Raw genomic sequence first — 24,050 nt, 5'->3', positions numbered from 1 at the left:
CTTCAATGGCAGCTTCTTCTTCGACGAAATCATCATCGAAATCAATCTTTTTGCCTTTCCTTTTCGCAGATTTAACAGGTATCGAAGATTCACCAGCATCAATATCGTGCTTTTGCTTCACGAGTTCGAGTTTCTGTCCTAGCTTCACGAGGGGAAAGATTGGGCTTGTTCTCTTCTTCTACATGAGCTGATTTTGAAGCCTTTTTGGGTGAATTTGCTGAGAAAACACCCAAACCAAATGAAGGAATATCTGCTCCTTTGCCTTTTATAGGGCTGTTCTTTGAAGATATCTTCTTCTTCATTGAAAATCAAGCTAATCAGAGATGTTAATGGAGGTAGGAATTTTGAATAAGAGTAAAGATTTCGTCTAATTTTTGAAGAAGAGATGAAATAGGCGTTAATGGAGAATTTCTGAGACTTGTGAAGAAAAAATCGTGGGTGAGTGCAAGATACGTTTGTAAGGGAGGTGGGATGTGGAGAGAGAAATGTGGGGGGGTGAGACTATACTGTAGAGTTATTTTAGGACACTAATTAATATCATTAATTCCCTTAAAATGTACATAAATGGTAATTGGGTATATAAAATGTAATTATAGTAAAACTTGAGTAGGGAAGACAATATAGTTTCATACAGTGTATAGGAATATAAAAATTTCATTTTTTAAGACTTTGGTTAACGAAGTCAAAATTTAAGTAGTGGCACAAAATAATCTTATTTGTGCAAATCACCCTTATTTGAACCTTGAATGATTGTTCTCGTTGTAGACCCTACTAATAGAGGTATATTTTGGATTTTAAGTTAATGAATTCTATAATAATAAATGTTACGTGCACTCTGTGCATGCACCAAAATTATAAGCGCAGGACATTTGTTTTTGTCATACTTCCTTCGGTCCACAATAAATGACCAATTTGCCTTGGACACACACATTAAAAAAATACTAAATTCTAGACGAAAATAGTTAGTGTGACTAAACTACCCTTCATTAAATGTTGCACCATAGTTATAGTAGCACTTACTTCTCTTCTCAAATGTGAGGAGTAAATGACCTTTTAGGAATATGTACATAAGGGTAATTTTAGAAAAAATAAATTGAATTTTTTCTTGATTATACAAATGAACACTTATTTTGGCCCAAAATAAAAAAGCAAATTGATCACTTATTGTGGACGAGAGGGAGTAATATTTATGATTTGATGACAATTAATTAAGATATAATTTTTCTCAATTTATCACCTAAAAGGATCGGGTTGGGATAAAAAATTTCTTATGTACAATTGCACCTCTTTCTTATAAGTATAAGGTTTATATTCTCCGAGAGTTAGATAGAGTTTTCTCATGAAGATTTTGCTTTCATGTTAATTGGTATGTGTATGACCACAACAAGAAGGGAACTTAATTTTCAATGCGCATACGTATATCCAATGTATATCTCACCACTATAAAAAAAGGAAAATAAGTCTAAGCTACTCCTTGTAGAACAGAGGTGTATCAAACATCATTCATGTACTGGCTGGCCAGCTGGAAAAATTAGGTAAATTGTCTTTGGTTTTTTTTTCCCCCAAAGAAGTCCTCCAAAATGTCTAGTTCTACTGCGCATTCATAGGATTTAAAAAGTATCATGTTATGATACTAGAAATAATTAATTGCAACTTAAAATTTAGGAATAGTTACCTCCTATAGCAAAGGTTGATATGTTATTTATTTTAAATAAATACCTTTTTAAAAAATTATATTTCATAGCTACCTTTTGATTTTTTATAGCCAAATATCTATTTATGATTATTTCCTACTCTTAAGGCATAAAATAAGCTTTGTATTATTTTTCTCTCTCACATCCCCTCAAATTTCTTCTATCCCCTACCTCATATCTATTCTCCATGTAAAGGAGAACGTTTTTCTAAATGATTTATAGTAGTCTTTGAAAATTGATCAGCCATAAGAGCCTTTCCAGCATGAATATTCAACGGCAGCATTACAACAAGGGCAAGGAAGGCAAGGAATAATAGCAGCGCCGAGCTGCCGCCTTCAATAAGGAGAAATTGGGCGGCGTCAGCACCGCAGTGGTGGGCGATTTCACGGCCAGCGGCGTGCCACATTCTCTAACGTAACATATCGGATCAATAAAAACCTCCGTTATTTCGCCGGTAATTATGTGCTAATCGTCGGTAACCAGAGGCAATGGTGACGGAGAGCAAGGACTGGATACTGATGTTGCTTCAACGAAACGACATTAGGGTTGTTCTTGAACAAATACGACAGAGTTGGGAGCTGAGCAACTTGAATTTTCTATTAATATATTTGAATGTATCTCGTTGTATTTCCATGTATTTCATTGTATTCATTGTCTTTTTTTTCATTGTATTTCAATGTATCCCGCTGTATTCTATGTATTTCATTGTATTCACTGTCTCGCTATATTCCATGAATGTATTCATATGTTTTTTTAATTAATATAATTTATGTATTCAGATGTATTATATAATTTCTCTCAAGATTACTATGTTTTTTGGGGTGTTTTTCGGTTGAGAATCTTTTTTATAACTGGAAATACAAAATTTGCGTGTTATAATTGAGTTTGTTGAGTTATATTAGGAGTCTATTATGTTAATTGATTCACTTTCCATTTAAAACAGTGTAATCCCCTGTTTCACGCTGTGAATACAGTCGAATACAATAATCTGTCCAGTTGTAATCCCATGTTTCACGCCATGAATACAGTTGAATACACTCGAATACAACAACTGATTAGCTGGACTTCCCTGATTCACGCATATTTTTGCTACTGTATTCATGAATACAGTAGCTTAAATACATCTAATACATCTTATAACAACAGAAAACGTATCTACAATCCGTAATATAACAAATAGTATCTATAGATAGTTAATTACCACTAAAAGATAGTGTTTTATGAAAATTTCTCTAAAATTTATTGCCTATTACTATTAAAGCAAGTACATTAGCAATTTAGCATGATCTAAAGCTTAGACCTAACAGCTAATCAAATGGTAAGTGGAGCAGTATACGTGAGATAAGCTGATGATAAATGCTTGAGATGGAGCTATTTTGAGCTGCTCTTCTTCTAGTCTGCCTAAGAGGGAAAAGAAAGAAAAACTGTAGTTGCTCAAATCCACAAAACTCCTTTGACTACTAAAATAGTTCTTTCAATTTTGTTGGTTACAAAATGGACTTTTTTATTTTTAAAAGTGGTATCACGTCAACGTTGTATAAGGTCATGAGTATCTGAAGTGACAACCTTCTTATGTTCTCGGGACAAAATTTTGTATTTTTGGATATTCTTTATTTCTATAATGCGTAGATGTTATTGAGTTATTTTTCTATTTCAAAAGTTAGTCACAACTTTAGTGCAATAAAGTGAAAGTTGGATTATTATATGCAAATTTAACCCAAGAATAGAATAATTGAATAATATACTACAATTTGTCACAATATGGATGTTTTAAAACCTTTCAATTATTTACTGTAGGGAAGAAAAGGTCAAGTTTATAGAACCATGTTTGCCTATATAAAATGAAGAAAATGAAAAACGAAAGCAAACTCCTACATGAACAATTGAAGCAACCAAATTCAGTATTTGGTGCGGTACTTAGTCTTGAGTGGATAATACGAATTAGATACAGATTAAGGAGATGATATTGAGATAGAAAGAGACCCTACCTAATTACATAAGGTTGTAGACTTCTAGCTATTTTTGTGGGCCTTCAAAAAGATAAGCATGACATTATTTTTACAGGAAAAACTAATATCGTCACAAAACCAAGTCTCTTCCTCTCTCCTCACCCTTCCCTCTTTAAACGGTGATTGCAATAGAAATTATATTATATTATATCATTAGGAGTTGCATTTTATGGTGTACTTGAAACTACAATGGTAACTCTTGTTTATTAGAAGGAAATCTTGGCGTAACTAATAAAGTTGATGTCATGTGATCAGGAGGTCACGGGTTTGAGCCGTGAAAACAGTCTCTTGCAGAAATACAGGGTAAGACTGCGTACGATAAACTCTTATGGTCCGACCCTTCTCCGAACCCCGCACATAATGAGAGCTTAGTGCACCGGGGCTGCCCTTTAAATGAACAATTGAAATATTTAGAATCACTAAAACCTTGTCAATGCAAAGAGCCAAAGCTTATATTATGAGAGATAGCGGAAACAAAGGTGCTAACAAAATTATAGCAACACAAATTCCTAAAGTATTAAAAAGAGGAAAGTAAATTTTGGATGAGAGATTGTTACATAATTTGAAAATAGAGCTCCATAGAAATTATTTTAGTTGAAATTACAAAATAAATGGACGAACATGCAAAGGAGGTAGAAATAAAAAACATTAATGACATAGCGAGTATAAAAATTGTTTTCCTTGATCACAATTGTCCCTAGTTTTATTGCAAAAAAGAATCAATGAATTTAAGGTCTGGTTGCACATATTTTGTTATTATTGGAATTGTCATACTTGTTTCAGTATGTAGTAATTTTTGTTCTTTTTTCTTCACATCTTATATCAATCTCTTAGAACCCAAATCTTTCTGATCAACTGCAAATTTGTCAAAAATGGCGGCAATCAATTCAAATATTTCTATTAAGTTGCAGTACACGAAAATTACAACTTTGTCTCATCGTGATGGGATGAACTTTTCTTATAAATCCTTTATTATGGAGGCCAGTATTACCAATTTATCAGCTTTAGCGAACATAAATTTATATTCTCAAATTATTTATTGAGCTTTTTAAGAGAAGTATAGTATGCAAAATAAAGCAATCGTAAATCGCATTTTTTGTAAATACTTTGATGGTTTCTACCATTATTCTCTCTTTTTCTTTATTGGAAACAATCAACCGAGTTTGCTGGCTATTTCTTGAAAATCTTACGGTCATATGTTTATAAATTCTGCTTGAAAATAATAAAGAAAATACTGAAATCTCTCTCCTTTCCTTTTCTTTATTCTTTTTGGTTAAGAGGAAAGTGAGTGAAAAGTAAATTTTGTAGTAACTTTTTATCTTCCCTTTTCATTTATTAGATTAGACAAGATATAAGCCATAAAGGAAACCAGATTTTATTCATTTCCTTTCACTTTATCCAAAGCAAATCTTGAAAATCTTTACACTAGTAAAAATTATCTGTAACTGTGATATGATATTATATAATTTTTTAACTATCAATATATATAAAAGTTAAATTCAAAAAGGAATTTATTTTTCAATAGCAGTGCAAACAGACGAACGAAGAAAGTCATCACCGATAACACAATAATTACGTACAACGTATTTTTAAATAATATAGTGCCTATATTTTCTATGATAACGACCTACCACTACCACGTTCATTTTTTTTTCTTATTTTATTCCAAAATTCTAGTCATCATTAAGGAGGAATCTCAATCAAGTTTTTAGTCTACCATTATAATCACCTTTTGATTAGATAAGACTACTTTGCTTCAGTCGTTTATTCTTTTGGCTCTCTTTCAGCTTTCAGGTGAGAAAATAATGTTAAATTTTGTTCTTGAATTTCAATTCAAAAGTATTCTGCTTTTAGTCTAGATTTCTGGGTTTTTGATCCATGTGATCTCTGATTATTTTTTCAACTGGGGTTTAGTTTTTTGTGATTTATTTATGACTTTGACTCATCATTAATGAATTTTGGGGTTCTTGGTGTGTGGAAATATTCATGTTCAAAAGTATTTAAACTATTCTAACATGGGTTCTTATTTGATCTTTGGATCAAAGTTTTGAGCTTTAATTGTTCTCAGCATAGTTTCACAAAGGTCTATTTTTGTTCTCTTATCCTTTTTACCATGCTATAGTATGAAGTTTTGCTCGGTTCTTCGTTGATCACTGTTAGTACAAAATTTCACTAGTTTGAGACAAAAAGAATATGGTTTTTGTCCATACTGATTTGCTTGAGTGGTATTGGAATGTGATGGGAAGGTTTTTATTGTCATAATTGGACACTGATTCTTTGTGGCTGTAATTGGAATTTTATGCTTTAAATTATTGCAATGAAATCTTTTAGGTTTTTGGTCCATTGTTTCTGTTTTTGATGCTTTGAAATTCTTTCAGTTTCATCTGAATAGGGGGTAGATGGGGTCGGAAGGACCTTCACCTGTGATCGTTCACGTGACTGGTTTCAAGAAATTTCATGGAGTTGCTGAAAACCCCACAGAAACAATTGTAAGTAATCTTAAAGATTATATGAAGAAAAGGGGTATGCCCAAAGGGCTGATCCTTGGGAGTTGCAGCATCCTTGATACTGCGGGCCAAGGAGCGCTGGTTCCTTTGTACCAGACGTTGCAAGCTGCTTTAGGCGGTGGTGACTCGGAGTCATCTAATTCCAAGAGAGTTATTTGGGTCAGTTACTCAATTGGCTTCTTTTTACCTTTCGTGCTCAACTTTGTTCTGTTGTCCAAATGAGGAAAGCAATAGCTTTTTATTTATTTTAATTAGAAAATGGTCACGTGGCCGTTAATTCTGTTGGGCCGTTGTATGTCATAAAGATGGAAATTCTTCTTTCGGGAATTTGACAGGACCGTTTTGTATCATGACACCATAAGTGTTCCTTTTCTCCTATTAGGAAATGTATTATGACCTTCTTCTTTAATTTGGATTTGGTGAGGATATATCTCGGAAATATAATACTTCTACTACTGTCGTGTTCGATACGCAAAGTTCCGGATCTTAGTTCATTATAAAATTGATCGTCTATGAATTCTACAGGCTACTGCTTTTGTATTTGTCGAAGGATCCATATGCTGACAAAAGAGTCACTAATTAATTTTTTAATCCTGAAAACCAGTATACTGCCGTTTTTTCAAAAATTTGACGCAAGCTATGATGTGCAGTGGCACTCTATATATACTTTAGGCTCTTGGGCCTATCTGAGATGAAATTCAAATCTTATTCTGGGTCCAATCCTGAAGATGTGTACTTAAATATGCTGCTAGAAGAACTCACAAATTTACCTTAACAAAATGAGTTCGTTTCATAGACTTAGGACAGTTATTAAATCAGCTATAACATCAGAGTTGTATTCAGATGTTAAAGAGGGGAAAAGGGAGGGATAAAGGTAGAAAATGGAAAAAATAGGGATGGATAAAACTAAACAAAGACTCTACCTTCACAAGGTAGAGGTAAGGCCTGCATACATACTATCCTCCTCGGACCCCATTTGTGGGATTTCACTGGGTATGTTGTTGTTGTTGGATATAAAACTAAACAAAGAAAGGAGTTGTCCATTTGTTTACAACCAAATGACCTAATGTTTTCATCATGCAAACTCTTTCAGACTTTGAGTGGAAATGTTGTCCATTTTCATTGAAATTGCTGAGTGCCACTCATTTGTGTATAGAAATTACAACTAAGCCTTTTAACTGCTCCATAATTTTGGAATTCGGAGCAAATTACATAGTTGCATGGAGTATCATTCCATGATGGCATGAGGAGGGAATGAAGCTTATGGTGTTCGAATGGCCAGAGAATGTTATGGTTATGTGCTGAGTATTTTGATGCCCAATGTTCGTACTTCTTGCCATGATTAATCTAATTATTGATAATTTGTGTTCAGGTACACTTTGGAGTAAATAGTGGTGCCACAATGTTTGCCATAGAGAATCAGGCTGTCAATGAAGCTACTTTCCGTTGCCCAGATGAGATGGGATGGAAGCCTCAGGTCAGTTAAATGACATTTCAGTTTTTGTTGGTCCTGTTTCAGATTGTTCAGTTCATGAACTGAACTCAAGGTATTTATCCTGGAACTTGCAGAAAGTCCCTATTGTTCATGCAGATGGTGCAATTTCGCGAAAACGAGAGGTATTACGCTCTTTTGCATCCATTTTTTCTGGAGTTGATACAGATACATTGTTATGTGTTAGTTCATACTTAATTGAATGTTATACTCCATCTTTTTAATCACTAAACTTTGAAGTGAGTCTGCTTTAGCACTTCATTGAATAATACTCTCATTTTTTTGATTTAACACTCTATCTTGGTTTCCAAAAAGGAGCAGGAGGGCAAGGCCAGAGAAATTGATTGGTTTACTTCCACTTGTTTGGGAAGTAAAAGTGATGTACTTCCTCTTTTCACTGTAGTTTTGAAGGGGTACCCGGTTTAGGTTTTGCTTCCTACCTGGGGAAATGACCCTTATAAATCATCATCTAAATGATTGGTCAAGTCAGGAGGCAAAAGTGCTTAGATATAACTAATTGTAGAAATGTAACTACACTTCTGGGCATCCTATGCTGGAAATAGACATAGAGCACTCGGCTGAGGGAAATAACTTGTAAAGGCAAAGTCACAAGCTTCTGGGCTTATGCATGCTAAATCTTGAGTTAAAGGCTTAATTTTCCAACCTCCAAGGTTCTCATTTCCTTTTCTGATCATGTTACGGTGAACCTTCAAATGCACACGGAGCGGACAGGAAAGATAGGGCTTTGCCCTATGTGCTTCTTTCTCTTCCTAGGAATGAACAATTTGATTTAAAATGTTTTCTTTATCTTAATTTTTTATTTTATATATGGATACATCATGAAGCGCTCTTTCCATTCATACCACTCAAGCAAAGAAGTTTCAAGATACCAAGTGACCAAGTGGGGAAAGAAAAGCAGGTCTTCTAGAGAGCGTACCTTTAGTTTCTACACTTTCTCTATTCTAAAACTAAAAATAGAACAAAAGAAGCAAAATATTATTCTATATACCCCTTCCATCAGATTAGATTATTAACTGTAATTCATTCAAAAAGAATAAAAGAACTGGTTTAAGAAAGGGCTCTTAAAAGTGATCTGATACCTTCTTCCCTTGGAAAATTAAGATTATATAGGTAACAAGTGTTCCTAGGTACTTGATTGCAAAAGGCCAATTAACTGATTTCTGATATGCCTGAGATATAAGACCTTCTCCCTCTTGGAAACCGGCTAATCAAAAGGGGACACTTTTTCCATTTTACTTTTTTTGATTTTTCGCGCTCTTGCCTTATCATTATTATTGTGGTTTTACAATGTTTATGGATAATATTAGGCATTGATATTATATATCGATCTATTATTTTAGTAAAAATAAGAAATATCGATATTTCCATGGCAGGAATCGGGTAGTTGTATTAAGAAATAGAGCTAGGGGTTTGATAAAGGTGATAAACTAAGTTCTGGACCTGCCTTAGTCTCAAATAACGCACAAGCTAGGGACATTACTATATGAATGAGATGTCATCCTGGTTACCTGACAAGCGATATCGCAAATTCCTAATATGAGGTGACACTATGCAGCTGAAATTCATGATGATTGAAGATATTACAAGGGGCGAGGTAGACCAAATATTAGTTGGATGGATATCATCTCAAAACACTGCATTCTGGGACTCCATGTGCACTTTGCTCAGTACACAAAACTGTGGAAGTTAAAAATCTATATAGATGATGTGAAACTAGTCAGAATTAAGGGTTAATCCTTACTAGCACACTAACAGTTGGTCTAGTGTTTATTAGGAGTCTTTTTTAGCTTAATTAGAGATTTGTATGTTATTTTATATGGATAAGTTTGAAATTTAAAGAACCCCTAGCTTCAGAGAACCTCTAATTCGTCTTTATATTGAGTATATGAATAAAGTCGACCCAAATAGAGCATAATAGATGTGGAGAATTTGTATCGTCGAATGAAATAGCTCTCTCAATTTCCTCTTTCCTCGCTCAAAAAGTTTGATAGCTTTTTCTTAAGGCAGTAGTGTTTCCTCTCTTAGAAAATCAAGACCTTTGAAGTAAAAACAAAATGAGGAAGAGGCAACTGGGTAAATAAGAAGGTTTGTGGTCAGTTAATTGTCGGCGACTGGGCGGTCTCCTTGATTAGGTTATGGCTACATAAGTATAGCTGGTGATATTGTTTATGAATATTTTCCTTACCTTTTACTTGTTTCTCCTGGGAAAAGGGGAAGATAGAGAGAGGGAGATAGAGGAGAATTCCAGATAGAATTTTTTTTTTTTTGCCTTCACTACATAAGGCACTGGTTATATGTGCATTTGTTGTGTTTGATATTGGAACTAAGATATCTTCGATTTTCATCTGTTGCTGCTTTCCTGCTCTGCTTAAGCAGGAATTCCTGAGCTGATCTTTGGGAATCAATGAACGTTACGATTCAATTCCGCTGTTGGGTAACTGATCCCTGTAAGGGAAGTATTATTTTTCTTTTTAGATGGATCCCTATAAGGGAAGTATTTCGATATGCAAAATAATTAGCCATCATCCTGATGATTTTTTTTCTCTGATCAAAATGCCCTCATTTTTTTAAACTTAGGATGTGAAAAAGCATTATGCTCAAATAATACTTAAAATATCTTTTAATAATGGTTTGTATCCACTTGAGAGGGGGTGTCATTGAGTAACCTAAAATTTATGGGTTGGATACCACATAACAGGAGTGCTGTTGCCTCTCAAACTTCTGCAGATGTATGTTCGATAAAGAATATAGAAAGGTTCTACCACAAGAAAATAATTCAGTTATGTTTTTGAAGAACCCTTTGCATTTTGTTCATTAGACCCCCAAAGTAAGTGGCCTAACACTTGGCCTCTCCGCATTTCCCCCAAAAGAAAAAACATCCTACATCTGCCCCTGAGGTTGTCTGTTATTGGAATTTAAATCAGCAGCGACTAAGAAAATTTATTTTACCTAACAGTTGCTTTTTTGAGTATCCTCTTCTGCTTTAAATAAAGACTAGTTCTTCATAAGGTTGCGTATTATAATTAAACTTTCATCAGCCTGATCCAAAAACAAAAAGCTGATACCCTAAAGTGATGTCAATTTCTCAAACGTATCTCCATAACTTTTGTCCATGGCCGACAAGTAACCTGCCCATCTCATGTAATCTGTGTGTGCATAGTTTGTGCTGTGGTTCACAAGGATTTATGGCAGCGTTGGTTCTTGGGAGAGTTTGCTTAACTTTTGCAGGGAAGTATCTGAATTGGTTTTTTTCCAAATATGTAAATTAAACTATCTCAAAAGCACCAAACTCCAAGCATAGCCACAACTTTTAGTGAAAATGTATTCTCATGCTTGGTCTCACTGAGAAGATTTACCTTTTTCATCCACAATATTCTACTATCCATGTCCTATCGCAAAACATTTGCCTGTCCTGTTTGTCTGCATTTCTTAAAAGTAACTCTTGATAGGCTTCCTGGTTAGAAAATGGATCCTCCTGGGAATATTAGAGTTGGTTCTATAAAGTATTTGTTTCCTCATAGAAGCTGGACTAGCACGATTTTCTCTTGTTTATTTGCTTGTTTGGACATTCAAAATGCTCTAGTATCTGATTTTACTGCAGATTGCGTTGATTTCTGGAAATAGATGCTTCCTTTAACTTTTGATCCAGGAACAGATTATTTATGTTTGTCTTTGCACCTATTGGTATCTTTAATTCTTCCCTTACACTTTGTTCGCCCTTTGACTAGACTGCTCTACCCGTGGAGGAAATCACCAAGGTATTGGCAAAGATGGGATATGAAGTAATGACCTCTGATGATGCAGGCCGGTTTGTATGCAATTATGTATACTACCATTCCTTGCGTTTTGCAGAGCAGAATGGAATCAGATCACTATTCGTACACGTGCCCCTATTCCTAACCATAGACGAGGAGACACAAATGCAATTTGCTGCTTCTTTGCTGGAGGTACTTGCCTCTTTATACTAGTCTTCTGCATCTGTGCTCGGAAGTGTATTTGCATTGTTATTTATGCTGTGTATGCTGAAGAAGGTTTATCTGGATATAAATGTAATGCTTTAATAAACAGTGAACTTTTTTAGTGAATGGCAAATGCATATGTATTTATACTATCTTCGTGGTTGTTCTTTGGGCGATCAATCTCTTGCATTTAGAGATGTTTCATGCTAATGCGTGAGCAAACTTGCAATCTCCTTTTCAAAGTACTGGTATCGATAGAAAGTTGGCCTTCAATTTATCTTCTTGTACATAGTGTGTTTCTGTTCTTGTAACATTCAATCATTCTTGTGGCTGATGACAGTAAAAAAATTGGGGCTGAAACCCAGAATGGATTCACATTGCCAAAGTAATGCTGACTTGATTGGTGGCGCCGTCTTATAAACTAAATGTTAAATTCCTTAAAATGATGGTTCTAATAGCATTAGAAATCTGAAAAAAATAAATAAAAGGATTCTTACATTTGATAACTGCAAATATCCCGTTGAAATTTTAACCTGAGACCTTATGATTCTCCCTCACATCATTGACTATTAGGTTTCTTCCAATAGCACTTCACTTTCACGAGGAAGTGATCTTTTTTTTTTAAACCCCTCCCAAATTAGGAGGATCTATAGTGTTTTCACACTTCCCCTCCAGCGTGACTCGAACCCAGGACCTAACGGTCGTGGGTGGAGGTGCTTTTACCAACTGAGCAAGCCTCACTTGTCACTTTATGCACTAGTTAGTATCCAAACTGAAGGAAAAATTACCATCATACAGTGTTTGCATCAAACTTAAAAGCTACAAATTAAGTGAGACCACATGTTAATAGACCATGGGTAGGTATTAAATCCTTATGTAAATCACACATTTCATGTGTTTATTGGTTTGATTCAAACATTGGGTGTGGGTAAACTTTTTCTGGGGCTAAAATCTTTTAGATAAGTTGTGAAATATCAGTTGAATGGTGGAAGGATGGAAGCACCAAGTCTCTTTTGAACTGAAGAATATCCTAATCATCGTACTCTATGATTGCGAAAAGATAATCAACTATAATGCTTTTAATCTAAATAATCCCTAATTTTTGACACATACTTATAAGCACATGACCTTCAAAAATAACATACTCAGTGTGGTTCCACGAGTGAGATCTGGAGAGGCTAGTGTATACTTAGACCTTACCTTGTGAAGATAGATAAGCTATTTCTGATAGACCCTCAGGCCTCGGCTCAAAAAACACATGTAAAGAGAAGAATGACCCTAAAAAAAAGAGATGGCAAATTAACAAAGGGACTTTTCCAGTTGAGTTTCGCAAATTAACTTCGGAGATGCATTGTGTTAAGTGAGACGTTTTAGAAGACTTTCTCTCAATACTCAAGTCAAAGTTGTTCGTAAAGTTGCTGACATATGATATCAAAGTTGTTCGTAAAGTTGCTGACATATGATAAGAGGTCATGGGTTCAAACCATGAAAACAGTCTCTTGTAAAATGTAGGGTAAAACTCCGTATAATATATCCTTGTGGTCCGGTTCTTTCCCGACCCCTGCGCATAACCGGAGCTTAATGCACTGGACTGCCTTTTAGTCGGGTCAAATTTGACAAGTTTCTAAAGGTGATAAATCTAGTTGATTTGGGAGAAGAAGTAGGTTCCATTGTGCACCGGCCACAAACTTTTTGTGAGCACGCCCCTACATCAACTCTTTATTAAAGTTAAAAGTGGGTACATTTTTTAACTTGTGCTTGTAATTTAAATGCAGTATATGTCGTGTTTGAGAAGTTGGAAAGGGATAATAAAGTACAATAGCCGCAGCCCCACAGCCGCCGCCTTCCTCCATTTAATTTGCTATGTTTGGGACCTCTCAATTTTCCATTTATAATGCCATTGCCACTATTCCCACATTGAATACTCTAATCATTCCATGTTATTTAATTCTCAATGTTAAGAAGTTTTAAGTTATACAATTAGTACTATTTAATAGGTTACAATAAGTTACTAGTCGCCAAAATGTTTTAACTTATATATGTATATCTACTCAAAACCTTCGGCCGCCCCACGATCAATCAAATCGCCTGAATATACGGTTTGAATATATCTTGGGATCGAAATAAGCATGCAGGAGCTAACAATGAAACTTGGTGAACGATAAATCAGACGAGAAATAAAAATATACTAAACTTGGCATATGGTTTGGTCAATCAACCTACATTAATCTATTATAAAAAAAAAAACTTATGGAGAGAATAAAATTTTCCCCTAAAAAATTATCTAAAAGACTACATTGAGTATATTTTTGTTGTTGTGAGAAAAATCTTTTTTTCCTCGTTCAAGAAAGAAAGTCCTAATAGATTAAAAATTCAGGACAAAATCCTAACAAAAAAACTCATACTTTATCTTTTACACAGATGATGTAGTAATTGGCGCCGTTTCCTTTACTTTTCTTCCCTTGTTGAGTAAGAATGAGAGCGTGCTGCACAAAAACACTACAAAGGGGTCCAAGGAAAGACTTAAATGAGAGCTAGACTTGCTCAATTATTACCCTTACATCTGTTTATGGTTGAAATACATCATTACATACAACAACAACAACATATCCACTAAAATTTTACTAGTGGGGTCTGAGGAGGGTAGGATGTACGTAGACCTTACCCCTACCCCGGAAGGGTAGAGAGGTTATTTTCGGGAGACCCTCGGCTCAACAGGAGATATAATAATCTCAAAAAGACACGAAAGGAGAGATATGTAACAACAAAAAAAAGCAAGAGAAATGATAATAATATCTTAAAATAGACCAAATAGGTGAAAGGGAGTGCAATAATAAAATCATATGCAAAATAACAAAATAGTGTGAACATAACATATACCGCTAGCAGACCTAGGCATAACTCTATCAGACTACCCTGTACAAAGAGGGAAAAACTGTGAACTACCCCTAGCCTACAACCCTAATGCTCGACCTCATCATATCATACTATATTATATTATATACTATATTATAAATGTAAAGAACTTGAGTCAAAGTTAAATGACTATATAAAGCTGAATGGTTATTTTGCCCTTCAATTGAACATTACTTCTATAATATTGATATACAAAATTGTAAAACTATTTCATAATAAATACGACACTATCAAGAATATTAAAAATAATTGAATTAACCTCTTCTGCTACCTATCATTGTTAGACGTTTAACTTATAACATGGATTAGAACAACATGTTAAGTGAATCTAAATTATAGTGCAAATAAAGAGACATTAATATAATTATCTCATTATGTTCTTGGCCGCAAAATGATTTCAAGTGTCCCTTTAACTTGTGGAAGTATGTCCTCAAAATGGATTTCTTATGATGAATATTATGATTCGAGTTTTGAAAATAGTAGTGAGTTTTAATTTATTTGAATACTTTAGTATGCATTTATTATTAAATATGCTCATTTTAGTTCAACAAATATTGGGCATGTTATGATGCTCTACAAAATAGTTCATATTCATTTTGACGTTTTCTATCAATTAATTTAAAAATCACTACTCAAAAATTTAAAATTTTATATGTACTTTTAAATTCATTGTTTTAGCATGTAATTTTGCTATTACTTCTTCCATTGTCAAGTTAGCCCAACAAGATCAGTATTCATCATTTTGCATGCTGTTAGCTAAGTTTTATTTGATAACTCAAACATATATTTTTAATGTGAATTTTAAATGTTATGTACTTATTGATAAAGAGTACACTCGCAACGCGCGTACCCAAAAATTAGTAGAACTTAAACTAATTAATTATAACATTGGATTAACAATAGGAAAAAAGACAACAACAACAACAACAACAACAACAACAACAACGACCCAGTATAATCCCACTAGTGGGGTCTGGGGAGGGTAGTATGTACACAGACCTTACCTCTACCCTGAAGGGTAGAGAGGCTGTTTCCAGGAGACCCTTAGCTCAAGAAGACGACAAGAGACGATATATTAGTACTATCAATAGAATCATAATAAAATAACAGCAATATAAAAAAAACACGAAATAGATGGAAAGTACAACAATAACCAGTAGGTGAAGACCTGCATCAGTAGAAACCACTAATATCCTAAGACTAAAACTTAACTGGCAAGTCTCACTCTGATGCGCCGAAGAAATATTCACAACTACCTCCTAACCTACAACCTTAATGCTCGATCTCCACAATTCTCTGTCAAGGGCCATGTCCTCAGTAATCCTAAGTCTTGTCATGTCCTGCCTGATCACCTCTCCCCAATATTTCTTGGGCCGTTCTATACCTCTCCTCGTGCCCACCACAGCTAGTTATACAAACAGTAGGATGCTCCAAAGTTCAAAATCGAATTACCAAAATGTCCATAAAAAGTTGAGTGACCATTTTATACTTCATCTGCTCTTGTAATAAACAAAATTAGCCTTGAAATGTTATGTACTTTAACACCTGATAGAAAACCAATTTATTCCTTCATAAATGGGTACATTACCAAGCTTCTTTTTGGGAATTCCAAAACTGAAGGTTTGAAGAGTTGTAATTGATAAATAATAAAAACTAAATAAATTCCTTCTTAAATGGGTACCAAGAAAAAGTTAACCAATCTTCTCTTTTTCTAAACTTAAACTGAAGGATTTGAAGAGTTGCCATTGACAAAATAATATACTTGCAAATTCACTGACAAAATACAAACGACTCTAGCTGGTCATTATATTCTTCTATTAACCCTATTCATTCTAATTGGATTACTCTCTATAATGGATTTGTGGTACAAACTGTCAAGATATTGTTATTCATGTTTATATTGATAGGAACTATGGGATTCATCTATATGCTTGTGATATACTGGTATTCATCGTTTTAGGAGATTTTATTCTTTACAACAAGCTGGTTGGTCCATAAAGACTGAATAACAATGAATATATCATAATTTTATTAGTAACATCTAATTAATTAGTCTGTCTTTGCATGTTTAATATATCATTCCGTTTTAGAGGAGCATATGATATATGTCTCTATGTGCTAGTGCTCTAGCTACTTTTTTCTGGATAAGTGCACATGTTGGCACTTGGCAAAGGTTCATCCCATTGTTTAGTGTACAAAAATTGTTATGTGTTTCAGTTAATATGTTTCTTTAATTTTATTTTTTTTATTATTCTTAATATATTTACTTTTTAACTAGCTAGTCTCCTACTTATATCCAATAAATCATGGCGCGATTTCTTTAACTTTTTTAAACTCAAACATTACATTTTGAAGATATTTATGTAATATTTAAAAAGTTTTATATTCATTAATATTGGAGTGCGTGCTCAGAAACTATTATCACCAAAAAAGACCAGTGTGTTTTACTCTTATATCCACTCAAAATCTTCTCATGTGGGTGAAACGAAAAGCATTGTGCAGCCTCTGCTCGTAACTAAAAAGAATCACTAGTATTTGGCCCAAATAGAAAAGCAGTTGTGCGTCTTTTACTCAAAGAATTTCTACTACTAGGGACTTCTCCACTTAACCTACAATTACCTACGTGCACGCTAACCTACCTAAACGTAAAGGGGATTACCAAGCCTATTTTTGTAGAACATTTGACATTCTCTTTTGGATATAACTTATACTGTAGTATACAATTTTTACACTATAGCTCTAATTCAACATGTTGCAGTAGGTAACGTATTTATTTTTTATGTGACCTGATCGATGCATAGAAGTTAAACTCTTATTTTTTGGTACACATGGTATGTCTTTAACCTACCAGAGGCCATACGCACATGTTAAGTTGAGGGGTCACCGGCACCCGAAAACTTCAGCAAAACTCCATATATGCTTACTTACAAATGTCTTAAAAAATATAATCAAATATTATCAGACTCCAATTCACTCAACTTTCTCAAATTATCTCCTAAAGTTACTTTTCTTTCGTTTGTAACAACAAAGTCACTGAACTATGCCTATTGCACTCAGAAGATCACTCAACTAGATTTTTCAAATTTTGGATTGTCAAATACCTATTTTACCCTCTAAATTATAAATATTTATCTTCCTTTCTTTTTTTAACTTTTCAATATTATGATTTTTCCTTTTTAATTTATATTCTAGACTTACCTATAGAATAAATAAATATTATTTATAAATTAAAAAAATAAAAAGTATTTAAGCATCTATAATCTATAATGCTGGAATAACAAAATAATGAGCATAGAAAAATTAATTAGAATAATTTGCTCGTAATAATAATTTTAGTATTAACAACAAAAATTTAAAAATTTATTTACACAATTCAGAATGAAAGAAAATAAAGGTTGTAAAATATATATTCCATGCATGTAATATAAAAATAATTATTTAAATAAAAATATTTTTATAATATACATATATATTCTTGAAAATTATGCTCAATTTTATTATATATATTCCATGCACGATTTAACATAGTATATTTTACCCTATACATATAGTCCCCCTACTTTCCGGTGACATAACTTTGTGTCGTCGGAAAGTTGATAGAAACATAATAATATAATTGAGCGTAATTTTCAAGAATATATAATGTATATTATAAAAATATATTTATTTAAATAATTATTTTTGTATTACGCGCATGGAATATATATTTTACAACCTTTATTTTCTTTCATTCTAAATTGTGTAAATAAATTTTTGAAGTTTTGTTATTAATACTAAAATTATTATTACTAACAAATTATTCTAATTAACTTTTTTTTACTAAGCTCGTTATTTTGTTATTCCAGCATTATACATGCTTAAATACTTTTTATTTTTTTAATTTATAAATAATATTTATTTATTCTATAGTTAAGTCCATAATATAAATTAAAAAGGGAAAATCATAATATTAAAAAGTTTTAAAAAAAATAAAAAGAAGATAAATACTTATAATTTAGAGGGCAAAATAGGTATTTGGCAATCTAAAATTTGAAAAATCTAGACGAGCGACCTTCTGAGTGCAATAGGCATAGTTCAGTGACTTTGTTGTTACAAACGAAGTAAAGTGACTTTAGGAGATAATTTGGGATAGTTGAGTGACCATTTGAGTAATGGACTCCCATTATATACAACAGAGACGTGTCTGAAGAAGGCTCATGGTACCCGCGACCGCCAAAACCTGGATCCGCATCTGCTAAGCCAAGAGCCATGGAGCAAAATAGGAAAAGTTCTATTTAGAATTATTCATATTACATTACATTTCGTTACTTTCTAAAAAACTTTTTGGCATGTAGCGAATGACAGGTGTGCGGTTTAGTTACTTCTTAAATCATTAAATGGTTAAAAGTGACAAAGTTCTTGATTCCTTTCTATTGCTCATTTCTTAGACATCCCAACATGGTCTAAACTCTGAATTTTGGTTTCTTTTACTTTCGCCAAGCTACAGATCAGATAAACTATTCATTTGCAGAAAAAATATACAGTATCAATTTCATGAGTCAAATGAAAATAGCAGCAGACGAAACACTCTAGTTTAAGAACTCGAGAGGCATAATTTACTTATTGTTAACTTAGATACAATGATAGTGCAAATTTAAAAAAAATATATTAACATGTACTTTAACCCATTGTAAAAAATAACCTGTCTAATTTTTCAAGTTATTAAATTTATTTTTTATACTGTTAGTGTATAGACGTAATTAATACTTAATAAGCCTATAAAATAATGCTGATACATATGAGGAGTCTTTTACTCCCTCCGGTCCACAGTAAGTGACCAATTTGCCTTGGGCACCCCCATTAAAAAATACTAAATTCTAGATAAAAGTAGTTAGTATGACTAAGCTACCCTTAATTAAATATTGCAGCATAGTTAATATGAGTAGTAAAAGACTTTTTACGGATACGTACATGATGGTAATTTTGGAAAAACAAATTGAATTGTTTCTTGGTTATATAAATAAACACTTATTTTGGACCAAAATAAAAAGACAAATTGATCACTTATTGTGAACAGGGAGTAATAATCTACGGTTACTCTTACCCGAAGTTGTTCTAGAGTCACTTCTATATTTCTGTTGAGAGTTTTGCCGGAAATCATTTTGTCACATGTTGTTACTTATAAATTGGTCTTACTAATCATTAAATTACCTATTGACTGAAATTACCATTATTAGATAACTGAATAGTTACTTGGGTAGCATATTGACAGTGAAACAGTAATATAACATCGACCACATAAAGTTGCTTTTGGATCTCATCTTAAAAAATAATATAAAGTACTGGCAAAGACCAAGATAATTTTATTTAGATTCTTGTACATGTGTTTGTGCATGCAAAAAGATAACTGATTTAGAGAAAAAGAAAATGAGAAAAAAGACAAACGATATATTATATTAGTTATATTAAAGAATTACATTACCGATAACCATTAGAATTTGTAATTATATGAGAAATAAGATAAATTACCTACTACCATTTGTTAAAATGCATTGATAGTCAAAAATTCCTTACACTATCAGCATATATAATGAGTAAAATCCAAAAGGAAAAGAAGATATTCTAAAACTGACAAAGCATTACCATGGTTTAAAAGATATTTATATCATTAACAAAGGGATACATGCTTACACTTCAGTTTTACTCCCTCTGCAACAATATTAGTAGAACTAAAACTTTAATACATACTTTGATTATCATACTAGTATCTTTTTCTATGCAACCATAATACATCTTTTACAACTTAATTTCTATACTTAGCAAATTTATCAACACTGATCAACATCATTACTTGGCAATGACTGAGGTTTGCCTTCCAACAAGCAAAAAACTGGCGGAATAGTAAGACTCCTAAGATCTCCATAAGCATTCCAACAATATGGTTCTATAATTTTCTGTCCTTGAGCTGGATATAATTCCACATCTACAAAAGTCAAATTTGTGCATGGGACACTATCACTACAAGCCAAACGCATTGGTGGACTTCTCACATCATAAGTTCCTTTTATGTTTGAATAAATCACATCAGAAATGTACACTGCTGAAGTTTGATTTGCACAGCTCTTGTTATTGTTGTTGCAGTAGTATTGATCTAATATTATCGGATTTCGGACATTTTCCATTTTAATGTTGTTGAAAGTAACCTTTGATACTGCTCCAAATCCACCTTGCCATGTCTTGATCCTAACACCATTGTCTGAATGCTTAATAGTTGAATCTGTAACTGTAATGTTCGATACACATGCCCGCGAATTGCGAATACCTAGGCTGCCAATGCTGAAAATTATGCAAAGACAGAGTCTTTATTTTCAAGATTTTGGGAAAAAGAGAAAGAGGAAAGACATGTTGTTATGGGCTTAAAAGTGTTGTTCTTTCTACTTTAGTACAGTATATATTTCCTTTTTTTTTTGTATAGTGGTAGGGCATACCACTTTCACTCTGGCAGTTTTGTTAGTTAATATGACATTTTTAAGGTTATATATGTGGTGCAAACTTGCTTGTTACTTTTTACATAAAAAGATAATGATACTCAGAGTTGCAGAGAATTGAATATACCTTATTCCATGACTAGGACCACAGGTCATGTTCCTTATATCAACATTGAAACAACCAGCTCCAATTGAAATACAGTCATCACCTACAAAGACAAATGGGAAGTGCTTAGAAAGAGAACAAGAAGAACCATAAGAGAAAAAGAATGAGTTAAAAAAGAAAAGGTCGCCCGGTGCACGAAGTATCTGTGTTTACGCAGGGTCGGGGAAGGGTGGCACTCAAGGGGTGTGGGGTAGGAAATTGTCCAGGAATTTAAGACTTTACCATTGTAGATAATTGAATTTTGTATAGTGACATCATTGGTATTCTCTATGTGAATTCCATCAGTATTGGGGCTCAGAGATGGTGCTTTTATGTAAAGTGAATCAATGTGAACATCATGGCAACTGTCAAATCTGAAATGGAAAAATGGACTGTTCTTGATTTTAAGTCCTTGAACTGTCAAATTTGAGCTCATGAAAAACCTTATAGCCTGTACAAAATAAACATTCAGTTAATGTATAATACAAAATAAACATTCAGTGAACAAAATGGTGTGTTTTTGAACTTACCACTGGGCTGTCACAAGGACCAGCTACAGTTTTTCCATTTATTCCCTGTTGCATTGAAGTTATTTACATTAGAAAGGAAGTTAATTTGCTCAGTGGAAAAATTTATAATTGGAAAAATGGGGTAAAGAAAATTACTTTGTGAGGTTTGCAAGGAAGATTCCACCATTTTTCACCTTTGCCATCTATAAGTCCACCACCTTGCATTGACATTCCATCAATTCTGTAAAAGACTAACCATTGTCTTTTACTGACACCTTTTGGCCATGAATCAGGTCCATCTGGTGGCATTATGGTTCCTTCAATCTACACCATCAGATTAATTAGTCACTTTACTAACTATCAAAGAATGTTAAAAGTACCCGAAAAAATTGAAATATGTTGTCACATTACCTGAAAAACAAGTCCACTTTTACAAGGACCAGTGAAGATTGTGGATTGAATCATGAAGGAATAGTGATAGGGAACTAATACAATGGCTGAATCAACTTGACAAGCAGCATCCCAAGCCATTTTAAACGCTTGTGTATCGTCGGTCACACCATCTCCAACAGCACCATAAGATAACACATTGAAAATGGCTGCAGAATCATTTGAATTCTTGCCATTGTTAGTTTCTGGTGCACCCTCAGGTGCAGGGGAAGGTGGCAATGAAATTTGTGACAATGCACGAAAACGGGGCACGTTCGGGTAGTCATAAAGCCTACCATGAACTGAACAAACAAAGGAAAGCAGGATAAAATGAAAAATCAAGAAGAAAATCTTAGTAAAGTCCATAATTTGTGTCTAGTTCTTAGGATGTTAATTGAAAGAAAGAATTTATAGAACCAAAAAAAGGAAGTGAAGGAAAACAATTTGGCTACTTGTTTTAGTAGACCCCTGGCTAATACTAAGTCCTATGAGAATAATGTCAGTTTCACTAGGCTTAAAAGATCATGCATTAAATCAAAGATGCCATACTCAAAAGTTCATGAGTAGGTTTTTCTTGTCATTATCAGTAGGTAAAAAAAAGCTAAAGACTAGGTTTTTCAGAAGGTGAAGGATATAAGGGAAGGCACCCACGTTCTTGGAAGTCAAAAAAAGAACAAAAATGAAGTTGTATTATGTGACCACCACCAAAAAAAGAGCACTTGTAAACAAGTTGAAAGACTATGCAAGTAGTTCAGTTTGCTGCTGTTGATAATGAGTATGGTATTTACAAGTTCTCAAAGTGAATATCCCTTTTATACTAAGTGATTCTTAGTGGAAGAAGGGTTCTTTTGCATGGTCGGCATTATTTTAATCATATCAAAACCGACCAATTCCATTTGCATAATGGTTTTTCTGGTTGAGGAAAAATGGAGGATATCCCTTGGACAAGAAGTGTTTTAACTCCCATATAATGCCGCAACAACAACAAATGCAGTGTAATTTCACAAGTGGGATTTGAGGAAGGTAGTGTATACGCAGATCTTACCCCTATTCCATGAGTGAGATTTGAGGAAGGTAGTGTATATACAGATCTTACCCCTACCTTGAGAAGTTAGAGAGGTTATTTCTGCTAGAGCTTCGTATATTTAACATGTTGACAGTATCAAGAATGTACACTATTTGGTCACCTAAAAGATAACTACACCGTAACATACATAAGAAATGGAATTACTAACTTTGCTATAAAAAAGACAAGTTAACTACCACTCTCTCCGTTTCAATTTAAATGACACAATTTAGTTATTAGTCCCTTCCAAAAAGAATTACACATTTCTATATTTTCAACTTTGAACTTTTCATTTTACCCACTTTACCATTAATGAGAAGCTTTTATTGCCATGCAAATATCATGTCTCCACAAAGCTTTTGTTCAACATGTTTCAAAAGTTTTCTATTTTTTTTTTCCCTTAAACTTTGTGTCAAAATCAAACTAACTCATCTAAATTGAAACAGATGAAGTATTACTTACAAGATAGTACTAATAGTTTTTACGCTGTCGGTATATATAAGTTAAATCCGAACAAGAAAAGATAAGGGGTACTGGGAGCCGGTGTTGGGGGTGGGTAGGTATCATATAATCATAATAGTGAAAATCTAAAGAACCCCACGTTTTCTTCCCATTACTTCCCACTTTCTTTGGTCCCAAAACTGGTGAGATTGCCCAATAGGTAATTCTTCTTTCAGTTATTCTGATGGAACCTGCTATAGTTTAATGTATGGTTATAAATCTTCCTCAGATAATGCTTCTTTTAGTTTTCAGTTAGGAGCACTATAGAAATTTGGATCACAATTTTTAGTGGTCATATAGCAAAAGGATTGCATTGGTGGGTAAATTTTCAAATT

The 24,050-nt window shown here is 33.5% G+C and overlaps 2 protein-coding genes across 3 annotated transcripts; one reads left to right on the top strand and one right to left on the bottom strand.

Moving 5' to 3' along the window:
* Nucleotides 1-5,357: 5,357 nt before the first annotated feature.
* On the top strand, nucleotides 5,358-11,834 carry LOC107816577 (uncharacterized). 2 transcript variants are annotated; one of them, XM_016642302.2, is made up of 5 exons: nucleotides 5,358-5,497; nucleotides 6,082-6,369; nucleotides 7,583-7,687; nucleotides 7,780-7,827; nucleotides 11,452-11,834. In XM_016642302.2, exons 2-5 carry the CDS (start codon nucleotides 6,103-6,105, stop codon nucleotides 11,689-11,691), a joined length of 660 nt encoding a protein of 219 aa, XP_016497788.1. In that variant the 5' UTR covers nucleotides 5,358-5,497; nucleotides 6,082-6,102; the 3' UTR covers nucleotides 11,692-11,834. The 2 variants fall into 2 exon arrangements, with proteins under 2 accessions (XP_016497788.1, XP_075073685.1); XM_075217584.1 differs by lacking the exon at nucleotides 5,358-5,497 and adding an exon at nucleotides 5,534-5,786.
* Nucleotides 11,835-20,222: 8,388 nt separating this feature from the next.
* Nucleotides 20,223-23,338, bottom strand: LOC107816578 (polygalacturonase At1g48100-like). The gene is made up of 6 exons (XM_016642303.2): nucleotides 22,131-23,338; nucleotides 21,876-22,043; nucleotides 21,741-21,785; nucleotides 21,454-21,661; nucleotides 21,193-21,274; nucleotides 20,223-20,913 (listed from the first exon to the last, which is right to left on the bottom strand). The coding sequence occupies exons 1-6, from the start codon at nucleotides 22,512-22,514 to the stop codon at nucleotides 20,406-20,408; spliced, it is 1,395 nt and encodes a 464-aa protein (XP_016497789.1). The 5' UTR covers nucleotides 22,515-23,338; the 3' UTR covers nucleotides 20,223-20,405.
* Between the last annotated feature and the right edge of the window lie 712 nt (nucleotides 23,339-24,050).

This window comes from Nicotiana tabacum, chromosome 7 (assembly GCF_000715075.1).
Source record: "Nicotiana tabacum cultivar K326 chromosome 7, ASM71507v2, whole genome shotgun sequence".
NCBI classification, from domain to species: domain Eukaryota; kingdom Viridiplantae; phylum Streptophyta; class Magnoliopsida; order Solanales; family Solanaceae; genus Nicotiana; species Nicotiana tabacum.
Note: the sequence above shows the minus strand (reverse complement) of the source record. Positions and strands in the feature narration are given on the sequence as shown.

Excerpts from the sequence above, each read along its gene's own strand:
- LOC107816577 (XM_016642302.2), top strand. The coding sequence starts at position 6,103 with ATGGGGTCGGAAGGACCTTCACCTGTGATCGTTCACGTGACTGGTTTC. Across the intron at positions 7,688-7,779 it reads AGATGGGATGGAAGCCTCAG|AAAGTCCCTATTGTTCATGC; the intron begins GTCAGTTAAATG and ends TGGAACTTGCAG. Across the intron at positions 7,828-11,451 it reads CAATTTCGCGAAAACGAGAG|ACTGCTCTACCCGTGGAGGA; the intron begins GTATTACGCTCT and ends CCCTTTGACTAG.
- LOC107816578 (XM_016642303.2), bottom strand. The coding sequence starts at position 22,514 with ATGGACTTTACTAAGATTTTCTTCTTGATTTTTCATTTTATCCTGCTT. Across the intron at positions 22,044-22,130 it reads AAAGTGGACTTGTTTTTCAG|ATTGAAGGAACCATAATGCC; the intron begins GTAATGTGACAA and ends CTGATGGTGTAG. Across the intron at positions 20,914-21,192 it reads GGTCCTAGTCATGGAATAAG|CATTGGCAGCCTAGGTATTC; the intron begins GTATATTCAATT and ends CATAATTTTCAG.